Consider the following 27,724-nt stretch of genomic DNA (forward strand, 5'->3'; position numbering starts at 1 on the left):
CGGCGATGCCAAGCCAGTCAAGCCACTGACCTTTGGAGCCTCTCCAAGGTTTAAAATTTGTTCGCTTTAGGCATCTCGCGCAGCCAGAGAAGAAATTACCTCATTATCGCCAAGCCGCCTCAATATTTTAAAAATTTAATAAGGAGAAACTTATTGTCGATATTGACGTTGGTTTGGTGACGCGTCTTATGCACATACGCCAATTCATAGGGAAATTTGCAAGACATGTCTTGGTGCAGGATGAATAAGTGGATACTACATGATTCAAGAATCAGATTGAGCACTCGCTTGGTGTGTACGTATACAGCAGAGCCGCCTAGATGAAAAATTGATCAAGTCCGGAGGCCGGGACAGCTACATATGAAAATTAATGAAGAGGGCTAAGAGGTGCTAAAATGTCCAAGTGTCTTAGACACCACACTTACTAGGCCGCATCATATCTAGTCTGTTGGCATAATGCATTTTCACTCTTGTTCAGGGGGTAAATTGGAAATTATTCGACCAATTGATGCGAGAGATTAACGAGGGGAAGCCGTAAATCAGAAGTTTTTAGACTTTAAGGTTTGTTCGTAAGCAGCGAGTGCTCAACCAATTTGTTGAGGCTTGAGGCTTGAGGCTTGAAGCTGAGGGCTGTGTTGGACTCTAAGAAAGAAAACAATTCTGCCTTATGACAATGAAGTTTCAGGGAGAAGCACCTCAAGTATCCACAGCGAATATCAATGAGCTTACAGGATCAGCACACGCAGACACGAGGTTGAAGGGGCGTATCAGGAGAAGACGAGAAGAAGGAAAGAATTTCACCTTCGCAGCCCCACCTGACAGGGCCAGCTTAGTCTTACGTGTAACATCGACGGAGGCAACTCAGTACGTACTGAGCCAGTAGTTACACTTCTAACTTCCATGCTTCATAAGGGCCGTCGTTGTTGAATATCACTAATTTCTATGTGCAGCTGTGCGACAATGCTTGTGTCAAATACCATTAAGACTTCGTCATCGCTACCGAGCTGAATACACGGATGTTCATTGGTTGATGATCTTGGAAGCTGGAGCCGTGATCACCATCGAAGATCCATACTATTTCGGCTGTTCGATGGAGAGCTCCTGAACATCTTCATATTTTGTATTCTTCTCAGTGCTGCTCAACAGATTGTATGATGCGTAGATGTAGTCTTGGTGGTTGGCAGCAAAGTACCTGTGCCGTTCCATGGGACGAACATTTCAGCAGTGACTCGGATCCAAGTTTCAGCAAAGCTCAGGTGGAGATCTCAACTGAACGGGCAGAAAAAGGAAATAAACGAGCCCCGTATTTCGTGCTGTAGTTTGCAGCAGCTCGCAGTAAACGGCTACATGGAGAATGCCGTAAGCCCCGCCACCATTCTCAGATCAGATTGCGATTCTGCCTGTTGTTTTTGCTGGGGCAGATGCATATGTACACATAATCGCATTGAGCATCCTGGCTTAGTATACAGCTCAAATCAATTAAACTTTAAAGTCACCGCCCATTCAGGCAGTGAATATGCCACTTTCGTAACTTGAGGTTCATATGTGGTAAGACTGAAAATTGTCTGGAGCCGTACATATCCCGAACACACTCGTAGCAGTCAAGTCTGGTTGACATGGCTCATGGCAAGGCAAATTCTGCAACAAGCACAGCCTTACTAAAACAGAAAGCTAAACAGTTCTTACTACTGACTAGAGAAATAAACATTGCCAGAAAAAGTGCTGGTCTTGTTAAAGTCCTTCCGCTTCCGTCACTCAGCCAGCCCGCCAAAGCAACCTTCCTTCCTCTTATGACCTCTCCATCCCTCGTCATCTTCTTCCCTTTCCAACTTCCACGGCAACCTCGACAAATCACCCTTCCCTCGTTTAGTGGTCGATTGTCGTCAAACTTCCAGAGTACATCTTTCCATTCGCTTCTGACAACCTCTGCCTGTTAGTGTCAGCGCCTAAGAAGAGATCTGTGCAAAAGTGAGACCGTTCTTCCAAGGTTGAATGCAACCCGCTCCCCTCAGCAAGTACCTGCGTCTGTGTCGGTGAGCAATTTGTACTTTACTTTCGGTGGACTCGGTTTCTGCTTCTTATTTTTCCTCGCCTTCATTTTTCTGTTTTTTCCGTACAGAATTTACATGGTGAAGGCGTCGACATCAATCAATGCACTGACTTCACTACCACTGTTGCAGGGTCCACCGTCACATTCCAAGGAAACGGAGCGCCTTTTCTCTACTCTGTCAGCACAGAGGCTAATTGTACATTATTCCACCACCTTCGTTCAAGCGATCGCTCGTCTCGTCAAGTCGCATCGCCAATCAAAAAATTACCGCGTCAATTCGATTGTGTCATTCGTTGCAGTTCTTTGATCATTCACACTCCTAACGTCTCATCTACTACCCTTCCTGTCACCAACCCTATGATCTAGCAACAACGATCTACACGAAATCTTCACAAACCTCGGTCACTATCCGGCAGTGATCTGCTATCTCAGTTCACTCCATCCGGAGAAGAGAATTGAGCCATGATGGCCAGCCCAGTCGGTGACACCTTGGTCCGTCCTTCTTCGATATCCCCTCCGCCGCCGGTATACCTACGAGCATCGCCTCCGCCGCAGCCACCTTCATACGACCCTCCAGCCATTCCTGGCCATGAGAATGTAGGAGAGCAATCTGCTACTTACGAAATACGCAAGAAATCGCCCCCGGTGTCTGCTTTAAACATCAACCATGAAGCACACATCCAACGTTCTCCGCAGTCTCCCGTGCATATCGACGGCTCCGCGTTTGATCCCCAGGGCTTTAGCGCTGTGATTGAAGGCTCCAGCTATGACCTGGACTCGCGTTTTTCCACAATAAACCTTTCGGATCCGGCGCCAGCTTCGACAACGAGATCTACTTTGCCACCTCGAGTTGATTCCATACCTGCAGCATCTGCGCAGACTATAGCTGATCGTCATACTTCCGCCAGCACCGGATCGTGGTCATTAGTCGGTAATGAGAAGGAGGACGGATCGAAACAGGCACCTGCCGACCAGCAAGGAGTTGCACAAACCTATCATAATTCCAATTCGTCAGAGGCCAGTTTATCGAGCTCACAGCAAATGGACTACCAACCTCTACAGTATCACCATCGACCTCTCCGTGACTCTCCCACCGGACGACACTCTGGCTCGTCGTCTACAGAGTATCTTCCTCAGACGAATCAACTACTCTCCCCGCGACAGGGAGCTTTCGGAACCTCACGCCCAATGTCTGTTTATTCTTCTACATCCGACCTTCGAGCTCGCTCGCCACACGGTCGTAATGTGTCTGGTCATTCACCAGATTCCCGCCCCAAATCAACATATGTCGAGTTGTTGAACACGCCGTATCCACAACAAGTGCCATCGCCAGCCACCAAGGACAATGATCACTTGCGAATGCTGCTTGGGAATAACATCTCGTTGTTAAGTCAGAAGCAAACATTTGAGATGTACCTCGCGAATGTCAAAAAAACCAACGATCCAGCCGTGCAATATGAGTTTGCGGTGTTTATGATCAGTGCCATTCAAGAATTGTACACCGATGAAGATGGTATTACACCAGTTTCAGTGGACAAACAGAAAGATGCGCCTGACGTTACGAAATCCCGCTTACTACTCGAGGCAAAGGCAATTTTACAGAGGCTTGCAGATCGCAGTTACCCTTTTGCGCAGTATTATCTTGGAGATGGATTCTCATCTGGCCTTTTCAGTAAAGGCAAACAGGACTACGACCGGGCACTGCCTTTATTTGTGGCTGCGAGTAAACATGGTCACGCCGAAGCCTCATACCGGGCTGGGCTATGTAACGAGTTTGGTTGGGGTTGCAGAACCGACGGACCTAAAGCAGCTAATTTCTACCGAACGGCTGCTACGAAAAATCATCCTGGTGCTATGCTTCGGCTTGCTCGAGCATGTCTCGCAGGTGATCTGGGATTAGGAAAACGAGAGCGAGAAGGTTTGAAATGGTTGAAGCGGGCTGCCGATACGGCTGATATGCAGTACAACGCTGCTCCTTACGAACTAGGGTTGTTACATGAACAAGGATATGGTCAAGATATCTTCAAGGATGAGTCGTATGCTGCTCAATTATACACCCGATCAGCCGATCTTGGTAATAGGGACGCCAACTTTCGCATGGGAGAGGCATACGAGCACGGACAGTTGGGCTGTCCTCACGATCCGGCGCTGAGTATACATTTCTACACCGCGGCTGCTCAGCTTGATCACCCGCAGGCTCAGATGGCGCTATGTGCGTGGTACTTGCTCGGCGCGGAACCTATCCTCGAGCGGGACGAGGCAGAAGCGTACGAGTGGGCTCGCCGAGCCGCAGAACAAGGTAGAATTATTCTATGATCGTGATTTTATCCACGTGCTAATGAAGTCCAGGACTCGCCAAAGCTCAATATACTGTAGGGTTCTTTACGGAGAGTGGCATAGGGTGTCGACGCGACCCGCTCGAAGCCAATGTCTGGTATGTGAAGGCGGCAGATCAGGGAGAGGAGAGAGCCAAGCACAGACTGGCGGCAATTCAGGCCGCTTCAGAGGGAGCCAACCCCATGTCGGCGGCCAAATCGAAAAAGAAGACCGAAAGACGGCCTTCAAATGAGAAGAGTGAGTTGTAATTTCGACGTACTTGAGCAGCGTACTAACCGTTTTGCAGAGGATAAAACAAATAAGAAGTTATTCGGCATATTTTGAGCTGCTTAGCTTGTCAACACAGTCCCGGGGTTGATCTCTGGCTGCTACGACAGATTTCGAACATGTCACGATCTTCAAGTTCATGCGCTTCGGCTACATCCAACGGGATATACACCTAGGCCCTGAGCCTACATAATGTTGCTTTTCATGCTTTCGTACGTGTTGTGAATACGACAATAAAACACGAACATTTCCCTTCGGTTTCACCCACTTTTTTCCGATCAAACCGATGAGCCAAAAAGCTTTTCAAGATTTGATTCCAGCATATGGGAGTTTTTCTTTATTCATTCCTTCTTTATTTCTTGATTTGCATTTAACTCGAATCCACGCTATATATAATGCACAGCAAGATAATCATCTTCGTTTTCGACCTTTGGCGTTTAACCTGCACAAAATCATGGTTTGGAGGGTTGTTCTTTCCGTTTTCTGTCTCTACCATTGCCTAATACTGTCTCATGAGCACTTGTCTTGATTTTGGAATTTTGATAATACATAGTCGGTACATGTACCCGGGTGCGATAGTACATACAATGAGAGTTTGCATGAATTACTTACCACTCTGTTTCTATATCGATGGATGTATATATACTATATACACGACTAATAACCCCTCCGCCTCTGAAATTGATTAACCAACTCTTGCCCATTTTCCAAGCGCTCTAAATTGAGCTGCAAGACATCTAAAGCACGCAAAAAATATTCTTCACCTGACCAGCTGATATGCGGACTGATCTGTACGTTGTCCGCATCCCACAGCGGATGATCAGCCGGTAGTGGTTCTGGGTCAGTAACGTCCAGCGCCGCGCCACGGATTTGCTGACTATTGAGCGCGGTGACGAGTGCGTCGGTGTTGACGATTTTGCCGCGGGATATATTTGTCAGGAAGCCTTTTCTCGGCGGGAAGTCATCCCCTCCCTCCAACGATGAAGATGGTGTTTTTGATGAGGATGAAGGGGGGGATAAAGAATCAGACCAAACCTCAAACTCCTCTTTATCAAACAGGTGGAGCGTCGCAGCCGTTAACGGCAGTGAAATAACAACATGGTCTGGTTTCGTGTCCTTCAGAAACTGGCGCAGTTCGGCTTTCGTGGTGCCGTGGTGCCATGCAACAGGGATAGTACCATCGGGATCGCCTGTGCCGGGCACAATATACCCTTTATCTTTACGCGATTCCGGCGTGGACTTTGCTGACGCTGTGTACGCGTAGACCTTTGCGCCGAGGGAGGATGCTATTCTCCCAACTGTCCCCCAAAACATCAGCCCCCATCAGCCACACATGAAGAAAAGGAAAAGACTGACTCGACCGCCCAATACTCCCATACCCCAGAATAGCCACTCTTTTACCTGCATGATCACTCTGCCGCACAGACGCATATTTCCTGCCAATCCATTCATGTCTTTTCTGCGCTTCGTACAGACTGGTGTAATGTTTCGAGTTTACAAGCCAATTCAGTAAAACATATTCAGAAATTGGTGGGCCGTGGATGCCCGAGCTGGTGGTTAGCGGCAGGKTTGTGTCTGTGATGTAGGGTTCGTTAATTAGGCCGTCTGCGCCGGCCGAGAAAGTGTGTACTAATTTTATACTTTTCCCCCAATACACGTTAGTTGAGGTTTGGAGGGAAGGTAAGAGGAGGGAGAGGGAGGAGGGGGTACTTTGGCACACTCTCCGGCAAAGGCAGATGACGCTGGGTGTTCAGAGCGATTACAGTTGCCTTTTCGAGGATGTCTATATACACAATTTAGCGCCACTCCAACCCATTTCAACCATGTTATATTATGGTTATTTATCAATCATTGCAGTGAATACAGGCGGGAAGCATACCACTTGGAACGTTCTCTTCAACAGATTTACTAGTATCAACCTGCAAACTCGTAATCTCCAAATGTGGGAATCGGCGTCGGATACCGTCGAGCCATGCCTCCGGCCAGTTTGAGAAGCGTAGGATGAGGAGGTGGTCGCCACCGTGGAAGATGCCTGCGTCGCCCATTTTATCTCTCAATTGGTGGGTAATTTGTGTGCGATTGATGTGGAAGAGACTGAAGAATTGAAGAAACGAGGAACTGAAGGTGGGATGGCAGATTTATAATGTACCTAGGTGGTTGTATTGTTTGCGTAGTTATCTATGACCCCACGAACTAGGTACGCAGATGCGATTGGCTGTTGAAGCTGTCAGTTCGGCGTGAGATAGCGCGATTTTTAGTAGATCGATTGCGCATTTCTAACCAAAAATGAACTAGACCGATGGGATGGAACAATGAGCATACATATTTGTCGAATAAATGTTGATATGAGCATGCCTTCCTGATTGGTCAGTTGAGCGTATTTTGGTTCTTGCTCTTGCTTACAACGAATTTATTTTCTTCTCATACGCGATCCGATAGAAATCTAATTTACAAACCAGCTTTAATCCTCTCCCTCAGAACAGACAACGGCAGATCCTCCTCATCGTAAAACTCCACATCCTCATCGACCCCGAAATCGTCTAGTCTCTCCCCTTCTGCATTTCGCCACGCTTCCTCACCTTCATCAACCTCAATGTGCTCATTGACTTCGGAATTAAAATGCTGCTCATCATCCTCGATCTCGTTGCCTTCTGAGTCTTCTTCTTCGGCAACTTCAGCCTCAGACTCGGCGCCTGTGTTTGACGATTTGTTGTTGTTCTTGTATCGTTCGTGAAACTTCCTTCGCCGCCTGATACCGCCGTCGGCACTATCATCATTGACCACTCCTGCTCTACGAGCTAGATCTTCCTGTTGACGTTGTCTAAAGGCAGCCATTTCATCGGCTGGAGAGTCGAAATGCGGAATTGTGAATGGATCGGTTGATGATAAGATTGGTCGCGATTTGCGTGGAATGCGGTCTGGATCTGGCGGTGGCCAGGATAGATTTGGATCTAGACCGTGTTAGCAAGAAAATTATTTTTTCGGATGATTGGCAGTGTATTACCCTCGAATTCATTGACTTCAAACTCAAGACCAGATTTCCTATCTGGCGTCCTTGCGAGGGGCCAGAACCAGCTAAGAAACTTGATACAAACCATGTCAGCACAAACCAATTACCATCGTTGAATAATATAAAGGGGGACATACATTCCAACTCCCACCCATCCCAGCTTTGACATTGCTCAGAATACCAACATCATACGGAAACTCTTGCTTCCGAATTCTTACTTTCATCCCATCGGGTCCATCCAAGTAACCGCCAAAGTACCTCGCTCGCCGAAGCAGCGTCTTGTGCCGCTCAATCTCCCAGGACTCGATGGTGGTGACGTTGGCACCTATGGCCCAGAGACTGCGCACTAACAAGACAAAAAGAGCGAATAGTGTCAGACTATTTACGACCAGCAGGATGAACAGGTGGCACAGAGCTGGGATGCTGGGGCCTAAGTACTATTCGGTCAAGTTAGTGAAAGTCTTGAATTTTGCAGAGGGAGACGCACGCTGGGCATATTTCTATTCTCCCAGATTATGCCGACTCGGGTGAAAATGAACGACTCAAGGTATATCATTGAAACGACTGCATAGAACAGGAACCGCACAAAGTGCGGAAGCGTAAAGTGAGAAACGCAGTTGCGTGTCCAGGGGCAGTGATGGTCCATTTTTGGTATACATCTGATGGCAAATTAGCAACCTGTTTTTATTATTCAATCCTGATGACATTCAAGGTAAGAGCAACAAACCGCTGACATATCTTGCAGTGATGCGCTCTCGGCGGCTTAAAAGCCGCACACTTCCTACACCATCTCTGCCGCGTAGACCCATCCCCATCAATTTTAACATCTCTTTGATTTGCAGACAACTTATCATTCGGAGCCCAGTCCTTCGGCACACAGCCAGGATCGACTGTGCAAGCTCGATAATAACAAATCCATATAGAAGTTACCAGCGCATTAAACTTCCATGTTTCGGCCTTGGTGAGTGGGCCCGGTTCGAGAAATAGGAACAAGAATTGAGAGGAGTATGAAAGGAAACTTATGAGTGCAGTAACGGCGGGGRTTAMAAGGAAGCCGATATTGAGCGATTCGCCGGCCATGATATCTGCATTGTTGTTCAGGGGATGTGTTGTGTATGTTAATGGGTGAAAGTTGGTCAGCTTGGCGGAAGACAAATCATCTTCTCGTAAGTGCCTAGTTTGTCAGGCATCGATGTCTCACATTATCGACTACAAAATATTTCCAGATGTGTTTATTCTCTACGAGTCTCTTTTTTGGTGTAACTTCTCCGACTATAAATTTGATTATGAAAAAGTAACAAACATTCTCATATATTGGCCAACTACCAATTATATCACATGACTTCGCGTGTCGCTCGCGTTCCCGGGACGCTCCTTCCTATTTCATCATCGCACCTTCGACAGACTCATCCCGCCCAACGACCTTCTCGAACATCATTTGATCAGACTCCTCTACAGGCAACAGAATGACCTAGAAAAATGCCAATTGCCGCCCTGCCACCTTCCACGGCCCAGGCAATCGGCTCAACTTCCATCCTCCCGGATCCCTGCGCCGTCGTCAAGGAACTGATTGACAACGKCCTAGATGCAGGCGCAACATCCATCACGGTAGAAATCTCCCCAAACACTCTTGATCTGATACAAGTCAAGGATAATGGCCACGGCGTCCCTCCGGAAGATTTTGAGAACTTATGCAAGAGAGCGTATACAAGCAAAATTCAGACGCTTGATGATTTGAGGAATGTCGGCGGCCAGTCCCTGGGTTTTCGTGGAGTGGCACTTGCGAGTGCTGCTGATATGGTGGATGTGCTTACTGTAACGACGAGAACAAAGAATGATGTCGTGGCTTCGGTGTTGAAGTATGATGCGGCGGGAGAGCTAGTCAGGTAAGCATGTCTACACAATAGCTTCTTGTATGACCATGCTGATCGCGTAGCACGGAGAAAGCGTCTCATCCTGTCGGGACTATGGTATGTCTGAACGGTTTCTTGAAGAAGATTCCTGTCAGAAGACAGACTGCTGTCAAGTCCGCATCCAAGACCATTACTAAAATCAAGAAGCTACTCCAAGCTTATGCGATGGCGAGGCCCTACACGCGTTTATCACTCAAAGTTTTAAACAGCAAGACCGATAAGGATAATTGGACTTATGCGCCATCCCCGACGGCAAGCATTGTTGATGCTTCTCGCAAGGTGGTCGGAGTGGAGATCGCTGGGCAGTGCGCATGCAAGACTTGGCCTGAAGATGCGGAGGAATCCGACCTATTAGTCAAGCTACTTGCTTATTTCCCGAAAGTCGATGCTGGTAAATCTTCATCCACAGACTCTCGACGTTGTACATCAGTACTAATGACCGCAGACTTTTCCAAAATCGGTGGTTCCAATCAGTATATTTCTGTGGATGGCCGCCCGCTATCCTCCGACGGAGGTACAGCAAAGGAGATTATCAAACTATACAAGTCGTACATTCGCTCTACCGCAAAAACAAAGGGGATTTCAGCGCTGAATGATCCATTTCTCAATCTGCATATTTCATGCTCGCCAGGAGCATACGACGTGAATGTAGAGCCTGCAAAGGACGACGTCTTGTTTGCAGAGCGAGAACAGCTAATTCAGACAATCGAAGAGCTATTTAAAGCAACCTATGGAGAGCTGCAGAAAACTTCTGACATTACGGGGAAAGAATATACTTCTGTCACGGGGTTTAATGTTTTGTTACGACAACCCACTGCACGAGAACCAGTTTCTCCGCCTGCAACAAATCGAATTCCTGCATTTACAAATCAGAGTAAGACTACTCCAGTGACAAATAGGCCAGCACAGGCAGACCCATTCACAGATGACTATGATCCGTCACAATCAGAGTCTCGTCAAACAGGATCGGATGATAATGGCCTCAATCCTTGGTCTATTGCCAAAACTCACTTTTTCCACCGGTCCCCGAAATCAAACAAAGTGACTCAATTCGTTACGCCAACGAGACCAGGTTTCAGGTCTAGCAGCGGGCCAAATGCGGCGGCTACCCAGTCAAGCCCTTCTGACTCAAGCGCATGTTCTCCCTCCTCTCCAGAAGATGTTCAAGTCCCGCCTAGGTCCATCTCGTCATCTACAAGAGGTGGTCGAGGTTCAAATGGCTATACCAAAGCGTCAAGGGAGCGCGACCGGGAACGCTATGGAAATGGATCACTCGATACGTGGTTTGTGAGAAACTCCGGGTCAACTTTGTCAAACACTTCACCTGGAGAGGTATTAGATGACGAATCTGAAACTGAAAGCGTTATGCTTGATGATCTTGACGACATGATCGAGGATACTTCACGAATACCCAATAAGTCATTCAAACTACCTCTTGCAACCAAATCGAAAGAAAAACACCAACTCATATTGTCTCCCAATACCGAGCCCTCAAATGTGCAATCGGAGAAAAGACAGGAGTTTCCAGTCATGGAAGAATGGTCCGCACGACTGCACCGTAGTCTTCCAGACGATCAAAGCTTGTTCAGTAGTCAAGATACGGAAAGAGCACTAGACTTTGAGCGGAGAAAAAAAGAAGCCAATATTGCTCATCGTAAGCAGCTTCGACGGCAGTATTTAGCCAGTCAAGCGGACAGTCAACACACATTAAACTCTCCGCACAAGAATCGCTATCTAGCAGCCAGAGCGACGCTCTCAGAATATAGCCAGCAAAGCCAACTAGATCCGCCTCAGAAAGTACAATCAGCTTCAACCGACGTGTTAACGATGCAGGAGAGTGACCCCCGCACATATTTGATGCGACATCAATCCGCGTTACGAGCCAAAGCGAATGATGCAACCAAGAAGTTGAAGCGTATACCCACAAATCGTCTACCACTGGAAAACATTCCTAAGGGATTTGATATTCACAATCTTGGTGTGAAGCTCGATATATCTTTGCTGCAGCTGACTCACCACTGCAAGTATCTGGCCGAAGTCAACCACTCTGGTTCTTGCAGAGACGGGGACGCGAAAGCCAGCCCATTTGACCCTGTCAGTGAGCCCGATCTTCCTGAAATATGTAAGATCTGGGAGACTGCGATTGGTCGACTTGTCAAAGAAAAGTATCGACTAAGAGAGGTTGATCTTTATGATGCTGATGGCGGGTCTGACGAAGTATTCATCGAGAAAATTGATATTCACGGTGCTATCATATCGAAGTCATCAAAATGACTTTTTCTCTCGCTACTATGTCTGAAATTTATTGACATATCAAAAAGATGCATTTATACGACCATGCGTTACGAACATATTAATGAGAGATTTATCGAAAATATATAAATTAGCTGCATACAGTATGCTAGCCCTAAACCGAAATATGTACAAATGAAGAAAGTCATTAATTCATTAGTTCACCCAGCATCAATTAGTCTCTACAATGATCACAATCGCGAGCGACAGTAACGTCACCCCAGCCTATATCGTCAGCCTAGCACCAACACACAGAATATGAAGGGTTGAAAAGAAGCAACTTACAACAAAAGTCATAAACCCAATCCCATGTATCTCCCACCCACCAGACAACACCTTCCCCCTCGCAATCGCATTCTGCTGCCTCCAAAACCGATACGCGCCCAACAACGCCACCAAAATTGCGCAGGTCTGATACGCGACACTAAGCGGAACAGCGACAGACGCAAATTTTAAGCGCGAAGAAGGCCCTCCTGGTGCTCCTGAGGACTTTGAAGATTGCAGGCGGAAGAGCTGCGCGACGAGGACGCCCTGGATGGAGAATGTGGCGGCTGTGCGCATGTAGGCTAGGAATGTTCTTTCAAGTGCTTCCCATCCCATACTTCATCAGTAAAAAATCAAAGCAGACTATCTTGAGAGATGGAGGTACCGAAGTAATCTCTATTCCCCTTATGAGCAACCTCCAACGTAACATTCCTCGCCCAGAACCGTCGCACGGATTCAGGTATCCATTTCGTTCCATTCTTTCTGTTTTGCCTTTCTTGTCTACAAGCGCTGGAGGTGGTTGCGCCGCCGCTATTTCGGGACGTAACCCGATACTCGCCGGATGATAATGAGGCTTCTGACGTACTCTCCGTGGACAGGCGACGGATCTCGTCTAGTTCGGTTGCTTCGCGCGGGCGACTGCTAATGCTGGTATTCGTTTCTATGCGGGAGAGCCTTTGTTCGTGTTCGTTTTGGGTTTCGTTGTGTTGCTCTTGTTGGGGTTGGAGTTCGTCCTCGTCGTCTACGAACGGGGTGTTATCTTCACTGCGTCTTGGGTGGGGGGAAATTGGGTCGTGGATGTCGTCATGGTCACCGACTAACGTTGCCATTGGAATTAATTATCGTGGATGTCGGGAGCTGTGCAGGCTGCTGGACGGTGTCGCACTGCATGGCACGCTCAAACAATGAACCGGAACCAAAACCGGGAGTCGTCTTTGTATGTCGCACTCCTTCCGCTGTCGAGTTCGTCGTTACAATGCAGTTCAGTTGATCACAATGTCCTCAATTGCAATACTCAATCCCCTAGCTGCCGTAAATCCGTATATGTGTATATGTGTATATGTGTATACGATAAAACGTTGTACAAAAACAAACTGACGTAAATGACTCAGGCCATCACCGTCAGTTTAACTCTCCCGAGAACCGCCCAATTCTGTCCTGTCGGAGCCAAATCCGGCCGAGAACCTTGTTTCCGTCTCTCTTCGTTCGGAAGTTGGAGGGGGATCCATATTTCCTTTCGCAAGCCAATCACCAGGTCTATGGGAATCGGGCTTATCATTTGCTCAACAAATCCAGTGTTGCATCAACCTCAAATTTATTCTATACAGACATATAGAAAATGAAGCTATTCAAACCGGCATGTCTAAAATGATATGCAGTACTCAGCCCTATGGATCCAAGTGATACAAGCTTACTTTCTTATTCCCTCGATATTTAACGAATTGGCCAATCAGAAGCCGATAAAGTGTGTGATCCGCTATGGCGACATCGCGAGCCAATTATTGTAGGCCGGAGGGTTTCTTTGCTTATTCCTCTTTACCTCCTTACCCTCAGAATGTGTACAAAATTAGGTGGGAGGATTGGAAAGTTTACTAGACGAAGGATAACTCCAGTGAATTGCTTGCTTGCTAGTCAATAGGTACAGCACACTTGGTTGGTATCAAACGTTCAAAACCCAGGCAGTCATTAATCATAAAGAAAGAAGTACAAGCAACACAAAAACGAAAAATCAAAACATCCCGATATCCCAAAAAAGATTCCATTATTATTCAAACAATCAATCAAGTCCGCTCAATTCCTCCTCGCATAGTCCTGTCAAGTCGCTGGCTTGCTCCATTGGGAAGTTGTTGATATCGTTGTTTTTGTGGCGAGGTTGTGGTTGAAGAAGCAAGGCCAGCGTCTCGGTCAGTTGCGGAAGGGATGTTAGGTGCCATGCAAATATATTCTCCATCCCCACCCTGGGCTCCTACTGTTACCCAAACGTATTTCCCTACTCCGCTGGATGGACGTTCCTGTGGACCATCCCAGAAGATTTCGGTGGGTTGCGCACTGGCGCCGCTTGGGTTGGTAGATGTGGGTGGTCGGCCTCCAAGACGGCCGTAATACACCCAAGTGCTGAGTACTTCCTTGACGAATTTCATTTTGCGCATGAAACCATTGGCCTGGAGGACATCGCGTAATCGGTCATCTCCGCTATTCTCGACTGAGTCACTGGCCACGGCCAGGAATGTTGCCGCTTCGTCTGAAGCAACGGCGCGAGTATCAAATCCGGAAGGGTGCATTTTGCCTTTGGCAGACAAATACCTTGCTGCAGATGGCGATAGATGGTAAAAGTCGATCCATGGAGACGAGCCTCTGCTCTTGCCATGTGAAATCACAAGCTTGGTATGGTCGGGGAAGTTGAACTGTGCAAGTTAGTACGCTACACAAAAAAAAACTTTAATGATGTGCATACCTGAAAAGCGCCATCGCCGAAACCCCAGACGCCAACATTGCCCAACCGCTGGTAGAATTTGATGCAGACGTCGGATTCTCTTGACAGGCTTGGCTCATCGTTCAGATCATCTGCTCCGTGTCTACCCAACGATCCAATCATATATTTGCCGAATTGATCAACCAGCTTCACTCTCTTCACCTTTTCTGCCTCGGATTTGGCTTGCTCAGGTCCAACGTCACTTCTGACCCTGATTCCCATGGCCCCATTTCCACTACTAGAGGCCTTGACTTCGAAATTCTCAGGTCGCACCAAAACACGCTTCATGCCACGAACTTCCGCAGACGCCTGCTCGATATTCTCGTAGAATTCTATAGGCTTCCCGTTCCGTGGCACGAGTTGGTCTACCTCCGAGTAGACATACTGGTCCCGGTTCTCTAAACATCGAGATTTCCGTCGAATATGCTTCTCTCCGTCTCGCAAGATGACACCGCTGGCCGCTTGGCCATGCTCTCCTTTGAACACACAGCCAACAGTACCATCGTCTAATATATATCCAATACCATAGCGATTTGTATAATCCACCCATTTGATGACATATGAATGAGGACGGCGCTTAGGCTGGGAACGGTATGTCCGCGATGCCGATGGTGTCATATTGCGAAGCATAAGCTTGATATCCACGACGACATCCTCTGGAGAAGATCGGGGTATCAGATCAAATTTTTCATTCGGGTGTATAAGAGGACTGACCCCTAGCGTTGACCGGGGTTTGTTGGAAGATGTACTCGACTTGCTCGAGTTTCGTGCATGGCTTTGCGCAGTTTCTGCGGGTGGTGGTCTTGAGGCCTTAAATCTGGGCTGTTGTTCTATTGGAGTTTCTGAGCGGTTCTCGGGTTGTATCGAGCCTGGCGCTCGCATGGTTCTTGACCGAGGTAGTTCTGCAATCATATTATCATTCAATGGCGTAGCTGACCGCACCTCTTCCTGGCTGAAAGGAGGCAGAGGAGCTCTATCAATAGCGGCCTCATACTGTCGACGTGATTGGGACCGCGTTTTACCCATTCCAAGATTGTCAGGTACACTGTCAGATTTAGGCATTGGAGGAGCAACGAGCCTGTCAAGGTCTCGGATAGACGCCGAGTACGAGGCAGCGACCCCGCGGGGAATCCTGACAGGCCTTTGGGCTAGGCCTTTAGGAGGAGAATCTGGGGGTAAATCACGAGATCCAGATGGGTTCCGCCTAGTATGCATCATGGCGGTGTTTGTTGGCGGCGCTCGCATTGTGGAAGCACTTCGACTTGATGTGCGAAGAGGCAATGCTTGTTGACGAAGCGTGGCTGCGTGGCTCTTTGGCTTTGCTTCCAATCGTCGTGACTGCGCCGCAGCAAGAGCAGCTTGCGTTCTCGCTACAGAGGCTGCATTCATCTTCTCCGGCAAGTCAGATGGAGTCAATCGGTCACTGCTATCATCGGAACTATTGGAGTCGCTAAAATCGGTTGCTGATGGAACGGCATTATCGGGAACACTCCAATCACCGTCAGACCAGGCGGGATATTTATACACAAAGTCGGTCGGTAGAGGAATAACAGGCGAAAATCCCTTGTCCGATTCGGCAGTTGTTTCTGAAAAGACAGTCTTGGAAGAACCTTTGCCGGCACATTTGCGAGGATTTCCATCTCGTTTGAACCCAACTCCGCATTCGGTGTAAAATGCTTCTCTGCAAAATGCATATCTTTCTCGAGGATCCTTAATCTGTGCGGCTTTGCTTCGGTATTTGCTCTCGTATTCCAAGCTGTAGCCTTGTATCATACGATCTCCTTGGGGCTCTTCCATCTTCAGCCAGACCGGTTTCATTTGTTTACATGCAGGATCAAGAGAACGAGGAATGCAGCCGGGATACATGTTGAAAAATTCATGGTCGACAATCTCATCCGCTGAGGGCCGTTTTTCTTCATCCAGATTCAAGCAAGAGCTCACGAGGGTTTTTGCCTCTATCGGAATATCGTTTGCACATTCATTATCCTTAGGCCAGACGTAGTTTAAATTCTTGACCTTTTTGTAGATTTCTTCTTGTGTTTTTGATTGAAAAGGGGGGAAGCCTGCAAGCATGGCGAAACTAATTCATATTAGCATTCCCTTCACGAATCAATCCGTCCGCGGACATCTTACCAGATCACACCCAACGACCATATGTCCACTTTCTGGTTATGCCCTCCCTTGCTTCTATCGATAACCTCCGGCGCAATGTAATTGGGAGTTCCGCATAGTGTTTGTCGCCTCTTCGCCTCTTTTTCCGACAAGATCATCGCTGCCAATCCGAAATCGCCAACTTTGATGTCCATATTTCGATCCAGAAACAAGTTCCCCATCTTTAGATCACGATGCGCAACGTTTCGCTTATGTAGGTATTTTACTGCGCCGCAAAGCTGTATCATAAATCGTCGTACTTCAGGCAAGGTCAGGGACTTTCGTTTTCGAACCATATCCATTACAGAGCCGTTGGGACATAAATCAAGCACCACATATGTACAGTCGAAAAATGCGAACGCGCGATGGAAGCGGACGATATTCGGATGTCGCAATTTGGAGTGAATCTCCAGTTCGGTTCGAAACTAACGACAATCTGTCAGCCACGTTTGATTTCTGTTAGACAAGAAACTGTTGCACACCTTCTCGGCCATCTTTTTTTGCGTCATTTCAGATCGAACAACTTTCAGCGCAAACACCCGGCCATTGCGCACAAGCTTTCCTTCATAACAAACTGCAAAGCCTCCCTTCCCGAGAAACAATCCCGTAGAGTATTCCTCGCCATCTTCCCCAGGCTCCCTCACGATCGAAGGTGGTGGCGGCGCATGAATCTTAGAGGGTGCAGCCTTTGCGGCCGCAGGAGCCGGAGGGGCGTGACGATCCACCTTTCGATGCGCTGCAGACGGTTTGCTCTGCAGTGGAAGATTCGTTGATCGAGGGGAGAGCGCTTCCATGTCAGATCTAACACGAGGATACAGCGAGTGCGTCTATTGGAAGGCGACTGTCCATAGATTGACGGATCATGGAATGGGTATCTCGAGGCGCTTCCTGGTTGAGAAAAAATTGCGACGTGAAGATGAGCTCGAAATTTGACGCGGTTGTTTGACAGTGTTGTGGTATCGTGTTTGCGATTGCCTCCTGACTATGTTCGATATTGACAGTACGACGTTTCAGATGGTATGTTGCGATCCGCGGGTAAGTAACGGACGGACCCCAGGTAGGATCAGCGGCTCAGGGGAAATTTAAGACAATGTGGTTCCATCAAAATTAAAAACAGTGAACTGCCAATTTATTAGAGATCGTAGGGGAACAAGCAATGCACTTTATCGCCGAGACCAAGCTGTTTATCGAGGTTTCATAGAAAGATGGAGTCCCTTGAAAGCGGAAGGCACATAGCAAAGCTCTCGCACTAACCCAGTGTGGTGGCTGGCTCATCTGTTTTAGGAAATCCGTAAACACCAAGCGTTGCCGGAAGATCGTTTGTCCGCCAGCCCATCTCCTAAGGCAACAACAACAGCCCGCAGTCTTGGCAACGTCTTATTATCCCGCTGTGCTCCGTCATAGTGTAAGTACTCTTTAATTTCGCCGAAGTCTTTTGGCCGCGACACTTTACATACGGCCATGTCGCTCACTCTGAAGCTCTCGTCTCTTGTTATTCGTACTCTCTCGAAGCCAATTGCGGTACGTCTATCCGCTACTATTCCATAAATTCATTCACTAATCAATTCGCAGAATAGTATCAAAGCCCAAGCCCGCGAACATGAAAGATTCCGGCGACTATGTGTCTCCATGGCACAAACGATCCATCGCATCGATATGCGCCTAAAACTTGGTCTTCTTCGGGACACAGCCGCGATTGAGGATCGAGCCGCGAAAGAAGCAGCTGAGGCAGCAGCACGGAGACACAGATCAAAAGTTCCAACAGCAAAAACGGAGGCCGAAATCCAAGCAGAGAAAGAAGCAACGGAGGAGGCTAAGAAGAAAGCAATTGAAGAAGTGAAAGCGAAACCTCTGCCCCGCATACGACCGTTATCCGAATCCAAAGCTATCGATTCTGGTGCGAACTTCATTAGCGAAACATTTCTTTTTTTGGTAGCTGGTGGGTTGATTGTTTTCGAGTCGTGGCGCTCGAGACGCAAGGAAACCACTCGTCGATCTGATGTCCAGGATCGCTTAGTTGAGTTGGAAGAGTCAGAGAAAGCCGCTCGAAGGGCGCTGGGTATCCTGGAGAAAGAGCTTCTAGAACTCAAGGCTCAACAGGGAAAAGTTCCCGCGAAACACATGAAACGCATTCTCCCTCCGGAGGTATGGGAGGAGGACGTCCAGGAAGTTGCACCTAAGCAAGAAGATCAAGGCTGGCTGTCCCAAATACGGTCATACTTCCCTTCTTCCACCAGCACGACCCCAGCTTCATCAGCTAAAGTTGCACCGACACCACTTGCAACCCAAAAAGAAGAGCCAGCTTCGCCTTCAACTACCACAGATTCAACTCATTCTATAATACCTACTCTTATAAAACCCGGTCATTCGAGTCCTTCGCCAAAGGAGTCCTGATTGCTTCCTGTCTGATTATATTTTGCGGAAACATCTACTTTGTGATACCCTTGCATTCTGATTTATCGATCTCATCTGCATAGATATATTTATAGACTTTTAATCTGGGTGTTGTTCATACCTTGTGGGCGCTGTATATATTAGGACTTCGGGCGTTCTTCCCGTTTGATTCATAGGCAACCTCTCCTCTCGCTCCTTCCTTTCCTTCCTATCTCTTTCATTTCCTCTCACCCATGTACAAATACTTCACAATGCCAAAGTTGCCACTCAACCCTGAAGGAGAATAATATCAATGAGCAGCACTGTCCAAATCTTCACATCTGTCTCCTTTCACTGCCGCCCCATCTGGGACGTGCTCTATCCTATCATGGAGGCAAGCGACGTCAAATTCACATCCGGAGGTATGCCTCCCTGATGTCAGTCAATTGAGACTACTTTAGCCTGATGATAATTCCAAGGTTCGCGTGATGACACCTATGATATCGCAATCTATGAGTCCGTTTTAGACCGTCTGCGAGATGCCGTGCTACACACATTAGTTCTTACTCCCTCGGCCATTGAAGAAGCAGACAAAGAAGCCACTCTATCTCGTATCGAGCAGTTCGTCTTAGTGCACAATGATGCTTCAAGATACCGCTATGTGGCCATTGTTTTCTTGAACTCAGACACAGCATTCCAGAAAGCAAGCCGATGCTGCACCATCGATGCATTTGTGGCTTTTCAAGCTCTGTAAGTGTTTGTATCCCTACTATTCTCATGTCGAATGTATCATTAATGACGTGATCAGTCTCTTCGACTCCTCTTCGATTATAGATATACCTATCCTTATGCTAGCCGAACCCGAGGAGCTGGTACCATCCCTCAAACGGCACTACTATGCCATTCAGCGAATTATCAACCAGCCTGCCGGCATCAATCCCATATCATTGTCGTCACAAGCACCATCGGACTCTCCACTGCATCTTCTTGAGCAGATTGTAGTCCAGGGCTCCGATCCACTCTCCTGTCAACAGAATGTCAACATCCTGAGTGACTTCTTCCCATCTTTACGTGCTCTGAGTGCGGCATCAAGGACAGCAGAGATGCGCCGGCTCATTTCAGAGTACCTTGGTGAGCAATTTGCGAAATACGTAGAGTCATTCTGGAATGAGGAGAGACTTTACGGCTAATGTGATATTTGGAGTTGAGCTAGAGAACCCGTAGGCAATGTCGCAGGCAACACATGGATCTGAAGAATGATATATATTTTGTACCCGAGCACGTGCACACGGTGCACCACCTACATGTATGCATATCAACAATACCAGTTCTACCAATTTTTACACACCACATTTTGCCTCTCATTAGAAGTTTATATGCTTTTCTATTAATAGAAAAAAAAAAAAAAAATCAGAGGGAAAAGTATTCTAGAACAGTGCCCAATCAGGCATCTCGAAAAGTGAGAAAATAAAAGCCAAAGGTATGACGTCGCAGGTCTTGGCATCAGGTACCTGGACATCAAGGCTACAAGTTTGTATGGATTGTAAGACCGACGAAACTAGAGCGATGTGAAAAGCGTATTACAAATACGAATACATCTCAAGAGCGACACAATAATTGCCTCCTTCCAGACTTTTCAATGTCTTGTCAAAGAAGAAACAAGACAACGGATGACGCGGTTGCCTGTCGGTAACCCGGCAAGTGTGGCGCTAACCAAGTGTGGCGCAGCGTGCGTATCTCGTGCCAAGACTGGCCAGAAGCGTCCCCCGCTATCTGCTGTGATTGGCTGCTGCTTTCCCACTGAGGACCCAGGCTCCACTTGCTGCGGCGGGAGATAGAGCAGCAACAGACAGGCCAGACAAGGCAGCCCCAATACACTTACTACTCTCATCTTTTGTATGTCCTCGACGGCCTTGTTCGAATTTCAACTATCTTCATTTTCTCTGTCTTTTTCTTTCCCCTCGAGCTACGGTGTGCTCATTGTCGCCCGTTCCCGCATTAACCTACTCCATTGATTAGAGCGGGTCACATCATTCTAGCCGCCTAGGGGACAACAATTAACCTTTACCTGTCGCTCCGTCCAGCCTTTCCCCCTCACTCCCAGATTACCTACAGGTGCGAAAACTGATACGTCAGACTTGGTTCGGTTTGGCACAACTCACGATTTCTGAAAATGGTATGTCATTGTACGGTCAGATTATTCCACACCAGTACTGACTACTGTTCTCGATAGGGTCAATCGCGACGTCCTGCCGGTGGTGAGAAGCGCAGTCGCGGCTTTGGCCGGTCCAAAGGAGATGCCGACGTGGGCGACGGTCGAAAAGCCAGAGGAAAACCACAGGTCAAGAAGGCTGCCTTCGAGAGCACGAAGAAGAAGGAGATTGGTGTCTCAGATCTTACTCTGTTGAGCAAAGTGTCTAATGAGGCGATCAACGACAATCTCAAATTACGATTTGAGAACAGAGAGATTTATGTTCGTTCTTAAACCATGCGCTTTGCAAACCTCATTCCTTGCTAATGATTTGTGAAATGTACAGACATATATTGGCCATGTCTTGGTCTCCGTCAACCCGTTCCGAGATTGTACGTTCAATTGCGCCAGCATTGCCGGACTCGACTAACTCCATTGCAGTGGGTATATATACCGACCAAGTGCTCGATTCATATCGTGGCAAGAACCGACTCGAAGTCCCTCCGCACGTCTTCGCCGTCGCCGAATCTGCATACTATAACATGAAGGCTTACAAGGATAATCAATGTGTCATTATCTCAGGAGAGTCCGGAGCCGGAAAGACGGAAGCCGCCAAACGACTGATGCAGTATATCGCAAGTGTGTCAGGTGGTTCTGATTCATCTATTCAGCAGACCAAAGAGATGGTTCTAGCGACAAACCCTCTTTTGGAATCATTTGGTAATGCAAAGACATTGCGAAACAATAACTCTTCGCGTTTCGGTAAATATTTGGAGTTGGAGTTTAATGCTCAGGGTGAGCCGATTGGAGCCACTATCACAAATTATCTGTTGGAAAAGACGAGGGTGGTCGGACAGATTACGAATGAAAGAAACTTTCACATTTTCTATCAGCTTACAAAGGCTGCGCCCCAGGAGTATAGAGGTGAGCTATCGCCATTACCATCTTCTGTCATGGCCTCGAAACTAACTGCGATCATGTCATAGATAACTTCGGAATCCAACAGCCCCAGTCGTATCTTTACACGAGTCGCTCGAAATGTTTCGATGTGCAGGGCATTGATGATGCTTCCGACTTCGCAGAGGTCATTGAGGCCATGCGAATCATTGGGTTAACACAGGGTGAAAAAGATAACATTTTCCGCATGCTTGCTGCCATCCTTTGGTTGGGTAACGTGCAATTCACAGAAGATGATGAATCCCACGCGACAATCACCGATCAATCCACTGTCGATTTCGTGGCATATCTTCTTGAAGTCGACTCAGCACAGGTCAACAAGGCCCTTACAATTCGTGTCGTTGAGACTGCTCGCGGTGGTCGACGAGGCTCTATATATGAGGTCCCGTTGAACAGAGTGCAAGCTAATGCTGTGCGAGATGCCTTGGCGATGGCCATTTATTTCAATCTCTTTGACTGGATCGTCGACCGGTTGAATCAATCATTAAAGGMAAAACAAGCCGTGACAAACTCAATCGGAATTCTTGATATTTACGGGTTCGAGATCTTTGAAAAGAACTCTTTTGAACAATTGTGCATCAACTACGTGAACGAAAAACTACAACAAATCTTCATTCAATTGACTCTGAAAGCCGAGCAGGAAGAGTACGCGCGGGAACAGATTCAGTGGACGCCAATCAAGTACTTCGATAACAAGGTCGTCTGTTCTTTGATCGAGGATAAGCGACCCCCTGGTGTCTTTGCGGCGCTCAATGACGCTTGCGCAACCGCACACGCCGATTCGTCCGCAGCTGACCAGACATTTGTTGGCCGTCTGAATTTCCTGGGTCAGAATCCCAACTTCGAAAATCGACAAGGACAGTTTATCATCAAGCACTATGCTGGTGATGTCAGCTATTCGGTGGAAGGGATGACCGATAAGAATAAGGATCAGCTGCTCAAGGATCTACTCAATCTGGTTGGATCTTCAAGTAACGATTTTGTGCATGTTTTGTTCCCGAACCAAGTGAACCAGGACGACAAGCGACGTCCACCTACTGCCGGTGATAAGATCAAAGCTTCCGCAAACGACCTGGTAACTACGCTGATGAAATGCCAACCTTCTTATATTCGAACCATTAAGCCTAATGAGAACAAATCGCCAAATGAGTATAATGGTGCGAACGTGCTTCACCAGATCAAGTATCTCGGTCTACAAGAGAACGTTCGTATTCGACGAGCCGGTTTTGCTTATCGTCAGACGTTTGATAAGTTTGTTGAGCGGTTCTATTTATTGTCAAAGCACACGTCGTACGCTGGTGATTACACATGGACGGGAGACGCGGAGTCTGGTGCCAAACAAATCCTGAAGGACACCGGTATTCCGGCTGAGGAATATCAGATGGGTGTGACGAAGGCTTTCATCAAAACTCCGGAAACTTTGTTTGCGCTCGAACATATGAGAGACCGCTACTGGCACAACATGGCCATTCGCATCCAACGGGCATGGCGCAACTACTTGCGGTACCGCATTGAATGTGCGATCCGAATCCAACGGTTCTGGCGTAGGGTGACTGGCGGCTTGGAATTCATCAAAGTGCGGGATCAAGGTCACAAGCTGTTGCAGGGTAGGAAAGAACGTCGCCGTATGAGTTTGCTTGGATCTCGACGCTTCATGGGTGATTATATTGGCGTTGGAAAAAGCGGTGGTCCTGGCGAGATTATCCGCAGTAGCGCCGGCGTTAGTGGTAAGAAGCTGCATCCACATTGCTCATATCCTGTGCTAAAAACTAGTATAGCATCTGACAATATTCTATTTTCTTCGCGTTGCGAGCTTCTGGTGGCCAAATTTGGTCGTTCCAGTAAGCCTATGCCTCGTGTCCTTGTTTTGGTGAGTGTTCCTTTTGGATTTAACAATATGACTCTAACTTTTTAGACTTCTCGCAATATCTATATCATCGTTCAAGCGATTGTCAACAACCAACTTTCCATTTCATCAGAGCGCACAATTTCCCTCGGAGCTATCAAGTATATTAGCACAACGAATCTGAAGGACGACTGGTTCTCGATAGTGGTTGGCTCCCAAGAACCCGATCCGCTTCTAAACTGTGTTTTCAAGACTGAATTCTTCACTCACCTGAATACTGCTATGAGGGGACAGTTGACCTTGAAGATCGGGGAATCGTAAGTCTACTCTCCCTTTTACAAACCACACGTGCTAAAAAATATTAGAATTGAATATAACAAGAAGCCTGGAAAACTGGCCACAGTCAAAGCTGTCAAGGACCCAGCTGTTCCTCGCGATGATGTGTACAAAAGTGGCAGCATTCATACAGGACCTGGCGAACCTCCTAGCTCAGTCTCTAAACCCACTCCACGACCCAAGCCAGTTGCTGCACGGCCAGTTACCAAGGGTAAACTCTTGCGCCCTGGTGGTCCCAATGGTGGTCCTTCTAAGCTTAGTGGTAACCGACCGAACGGCACTACTCCACGACCTGTACCGACACCCCAAGCTCTTCCTGCGGCTACTCCCCAGCCAGCAGCCGCTCAACGTATCGTACCTCAGCCAATCGCAGCCGTTGCGGCCTCGCATAATCGTACAACATCTCAGGCGTCTGTCCGTGCTCCTCCACCACCACCTCCGGCACCTCCCGCGGCGGCCCCAGCAGCTCCCAAGAAACCTTCCGCCAAGGTGTTGTACGATTTCTCCAGTGACCGGCCTAACGAGCTTACAATCCATGCGGGAGAGATCATCCAGATTGTCTCCAAGGAAGGAAATGGTACGTCAAAATCTTTTTCTACTATATTACTGAGAAACGCTTACACTCAACAGGATGGTGGTTATGCATGAACACAACAACATCCGCCCAAGGATGGACACCAGAAGCCTACCTCGAAGAAATTGCAATCGTAGCAGCTAAACCCACCCCGCCACCTCCACCTCCTGTGGCGCCTAAAGCTGCTCCCAATGGTAACGCGGCCGCAGCAGCAAAGGCCAAACCTGCACCTCCCGCACCTCCAGCAAAGAGACCCACTGCCGCTGGACGCAAGCCCCTGGCACCACCCACCCGTGACAGTGCTGTTAGCATCAACTCACAGGATTCCTCTGGAGGAGCTAGTGGTCGCGCGACGCCCAACAGTAGCTCAAATGCTAGTTTGGCAGGAGGTCTAGCTGAGATTCTGCGACAGCGACAAAGTGCTATGCGTCCTTCGAATGAGGAAGAGGATGATTGGTGAACGAGTTGAGTTAGTTATTTACCTGTTATCTCAAATCTTGATCGACTTTAGTACAAACTTCTTCTCTACTATTATGGTTTTGGACAACGTGCGAGCGGTGTTCTTCGCATAGTCAGCTCCAAAAGCAAAGTTTTTGCCTTATTTATGTTGTTTCTGCTTTCTCTTCTCAATGATTTTTTAGAGCATATGCATGAATGGTTTGAGTGATTCGGTCCATCTTCGGTGGCATGCATAAATTGATTTCTCTGTTTGCGTCTTGAGAATGTGTATGTATCTCTCCGTCTGAGTGAGTGAAATACAAAAGAATCACATGTTCCTTTTGGTAGCCTAAGCATGTATGGCTTATACATATTTAATAACAACATCATACCCTCCTAAATTGCCCTCAGCCATAAGAGCCCCCGTCAAAGCCGACTGCAACTGCAGCTGCAGCATCAACCCTTGAGGGCTGACACCATCATCTGACCACTGGAGTTGATCCGTCAATCTTAACCTGATATATGCGCCTAACCGTGTACCTTTTGCTCTTCAATGTGTCTCTTCACTGTAAATTTTGTAACAATCGTCTTCAGTTTACTACGTATAAGAAATAGGGTTGGAATAGGACATATAATGAGACAAACTAGACAAACGTCAACGCGCGTCTCGCATTGGGTTTCATTTTACAGGGTCGTATTAAAGGTGGGTGCTGTAAGCATCGTGATTGGATATGATACTGAGGTCCGTACGATCATTACGATCAGATGCCCCGCTGCATCCCACTCCTCATAGCAAGCCACCAATGGTAGCTCATAAACTTGGACATTACGTAGTGTATGTAAACAGATTACACGCTCGCTGGCTGGCCCTGGCCTGACCCCTCCATCTCGATCCCCTCTTTTGAGCTGTTTATTTACCATCCTCTTCATCCATCATTTCCTGCATATCTACAAATCAATTCATCTATCTCATAACAAACCTACCACCACCTAACAATGTCGTACGGAGACAACTACGGCCAAGGCCGCGAACAATATGGCGACAACTACGGTCAGGGCAACTACGGCCAGGGTCAGGGTCAGGGTCAGGGTCAGGGCCAGCGCCGCGAGGATTACGGAGACCAGCAATACCGAGGCAACTACGGCGCCAATGCCCCGGACTTCTCAGACGTTGTAAACCACGCCGAGAACCACGGCGGCAGCAGCTCGTCCTACTTCAGCCAAGCAGCCAACTATCTCCAAGAACAGCATGGCAACATCTCCAACCAGGACATTGATCAGCAACACATGGTGGACTCGCACCAGAAACTCTACGGTGGTGGAGGTGGCAGTAGCGGTCCTGCTAGCTCTAATGAGCTCGGTGCCGGTGCGGCCATGCAGGCATTGAAGGCTTTCACGAGTGGTGGTTCTAGTGGTGGTGGACAGAACCAGTTGATTGGATTGGCAATGGCAGAGGCTGAGAAGTTGTTCGATCAGCAGAGTGCGAATGGAAATGCTGTAAGTTGTTTCTCTTTGGCGCGGCTTTAGATGAGGTCCACTAATACATTTCATTCCAGAGCGGCGACAAGCAGTCTGCTATCAATTCGGCTGCTGAGATGGCCTTCAAGATGTACACCAAAGGACAGGGTGGTCTTGGCGGCACTGGTGGACCTTCTGGCTTGCTGGGCTTGGCTAGCAAGTTCTTTAATTAGTGTATTGTAGCTATAACCATCACAATGAAGAATATCTATGATTGACTCATGGACGGAGACAAAAACGCGTACCTGGAAGATTCGCCACGAAAGATATGGACTCAGCCGGAGTAAACCAGCATCTGCCACTGTGAATTACGATAACCTATAAAGCTTTAGCGAAAACAATACCAAGCCCTTGTCCACACACTCAACAATAGGCACAAATTAGGAAAAAAAACATCATGTGGTGAGTACCTTGTTGACTAATCTCGGAACGGAACAACCGAAAGGGCGGACGGCAAACCGTGAAGATTGCGTCAACCCATACAATAGAGCGAGGGGCCGACGAAGAATTCTCGGCGATTAAAGAAAGAGAGACATCAATAGTTCCCCTTGCTATTGATTTATCTCTCCCTCATTCCCGCCTTCGTTCATCCATGCTGGCGTCATTCTCTCTTCATTCTTGCTTGCGTGCAACTTGACTCCTCCCGATAATTAGTTGATTTAAACCTCTCGGAAATCCAAGTCCGATGCGCGACCACCCGGCCAGGCTTTTGCTTCAATCGTCGTGAAATCGCG

At 47.8% G+C, this 27,724-nt stretch overlaps 10 protein-coding genes across 10 annotated transcripts; 6 read left to right on the forward strand and 4 right to left on the reverse strand.

Annotated features, from left to right (window-relative positions):
- Positions 1 to 2,512: 2,512 nt before the first annotated feature.
- On the forward strand, positions 2,513 to 4,847 carry BHQ10_003374 (uncharacterized protein; the record flags this gene model as incomplete). The annotated part of the gene is made up of 3 exons (XM_040875623.1): positions 2,513 to 4,349; positions 4,400 to 4,624; positions 4,765 to 4,847. The coding sequence occupies 3 exons, from the start codon at positions 2,513 to 2,515 to the stop codon at positions 4,845 to 4,847; spliced, it is 2,145 nt and encodes a 714-aa protein (XP_040731878.1).
- A 464-nt stretch (positions 4,848 to 5,311) lies between these two features.
- Positions 5,312 to 6,699, reverse strand: BHQ10_003375 (uncharacterized protein; the record flags this gene model as incomplete). The annotated part of the gene is made up of 2 exons (XM_040875624.1): positions 5,312 to 5,952; positions 6,534 to 6,699. 2 exons carry the CDS (start codon positions 6,697 to 6,699, stop codon positions 5,312 to 5,314), a joined length of 807 nt encoding a protein of 268 aa, XP_040731879.1.
- A 403-nt stretch (positions 6,700 to 7,102) lies between these two features.
- BHQ10_003376 (uncharacterized protein) lies at positions 7,103 to 8,160 on the reverse strand (the record flags this gene model as incomplete). Its single annotated transcript, XM_040875625.1, has 4 exons — positions 7,103 to 7,605; positions 7,659 to 7,737; positions 7,802 to 8,101; positions 8,152 to 8,160. 4 exons carry the CDS (start codon positions 8,158 to 8,160, stop codon positions 7,103 to 7,105), a joined length of 891 nt encoding a protein of 296 aa, XP_040731880.1.
- A 983-nt stretch (positions 8,161 to 9,143) lies between these two features.
- Positions 9,144 to 11,851, forward strand: BHQ10_003377 (uncharacterized protein; the record flags this gene model as incomplete). The annotated part of the gene is made up of 3 exons (XM_040875626.1): positions 9,144 to 9,550; positions 9,601 to 9,968; positions 10,023 to 11,851. The coding sequence occupies 3 exons, from the start codon at positions 9,144 to 9,146 to the stop codon at positions 11,849 to 11,851; spliced, it is 2,604 nt and encodes an 867-aa protein (XP_040731881.1).
- Positions 11,852 to 12,040: 189 nt separating this feature from the next.
- Positions 12,041 to 12,963, reverse strand: BHQ10_003378 (uncharacterized protein; the record flags this gene model as incomplete). The annotated part of the gene is made up of 3 exons (XM_040875627.1): positions 12,041 to 12,094; positions 12,155 to 12,420; positions 12,720 to 12,963. 3 exons carry the CDS (start codon positions 12,961 to 12,963, stop codon positions 12,041 to 12,043), a joined length of 564 nt encoding a protein of 187 aa, XP_040731882.1.
- A 951-nt stretch (positions 12,964 to 13,914) lies between these two features.
- Positions 13,915 to 17,551, reverse strand: BHQ10_003379 (uncharacterized protein; the record flags this gene model as incomplete). The annotated part of the gene is made up of 4 exons (XM_040875628.1): positions 13,915 to 14,538; positions 14,589 to 16,686; positions 16,740 to 17,182; positions 17,240 to 17,551. The coding sequence occupies 4 exons, from the start codon at positions 17,549 to 17,551 to the stop codon at positions 13,915 to 13,917; spliced, it is 3,477 nt and encodes a 1,158-aa protein (XP_040731883.1).
- A 667-nt stretch (positions 17,552 to 18,218) lies between these two features.
- On the forward strand, positions 18,219 to 19,151 carry BHQ10_003380 (uncharacterized protein; the record flags this gene model as incomplete). The annotated part of the gene is made up of 2 exons (XM_040875630.1): positions 18,219 to 18,278; positions 18,330 to 19,151. The coding sequence occupies 2 exons, from the start codon at positions 18,219 to 18,221 to the stop codon at positions 19,149 to 19,151; spliced, it is 882 nt and encodes a 293-aa protein (XP_040731884.1).
- A 367-nt stretch (positions 19,152 to 19,518) lies between these two features.
- On the forward strand, positions 19,519 to 20,320 carry BHQ10_003381 (uncharacterized protein; the record flags this gene model as incomplete). Its single annotated transcript, XM_040875631.1, has 3 exons — positions 19,519 to 19,552; positions 19,610 to 19,880; positions 19,939 to 20,320. The coding sequence occupies 3 exons, from the start codon at positions 19,519 to 19,521 to the stop codon at positions 20,318 to 20,320; spliced, it is 687 nt and encodes a 228-aa protein (XP_040731885.1).
- Positions 20,321 to 21,303: 983 nt separating this feature from the next.
- Positions 21,304 to 25,494, forward strand: BHQ10_003382 (uncharacterized protein; the record flags this gene model as incomplete). The annotated part of the gene is made up of 9 exons (XM_040875632.1): positions 21,304 to 21,306; positions 21,364 to 21,603; positions 21,668 to 21,713; positions 21,763 to 22,245; positions 22,308 to 24,005; positions 24,057 to 24,148; positions 24,194 to 24,441; positions 24,490 to 25,037; positions 25,091 to 25,494. 9 exons carry the CDS (start codon positions 21,304 to 21,306, stop codon positions 25,492 to 25,494), a joined length of 3,762 nt encoding a protein of 1,253 aa, XP_040731886.1.
- Positions 25,495 to 26,468: 974 nt separating this feature from the next.
- Positions 26,469 to 27,163, forward strand: BHQ10_003383 (uncharacterized protein; the record flags this gene model as incomplete). Its single annotated transcript, XM_040875633.1, has 2 exons — positions 26,469 to 26,969; positions 27,029 to 27,163. The coding sequence occupies 2 exons, from the start codon at positions 26,469 to 26,471 to the stop codon at positions 27,161 to 27,163; spliced, it is 636 nt and encodes a 211-aa protein (XP_040731887.1).
- Between the last annotated feature and the right edge of the window lie 561 nt (positions 27,164 to 27,724).

Source organism: Talaromyces amestolkiae, assembly GCF_001896365.1.
Source record: "Talaromyces amestolkiae strain CIB chromosome Unknown scaffold5.1, whole genome shotgun sequence".
NCBI classification, from domain to species: Eukaryota; Fungi; Ascomycota; class Eurotiomycetes; order Eurotiales; family Trichocomaceae; genus Talaromyces; species Talaromyces amestolkiae.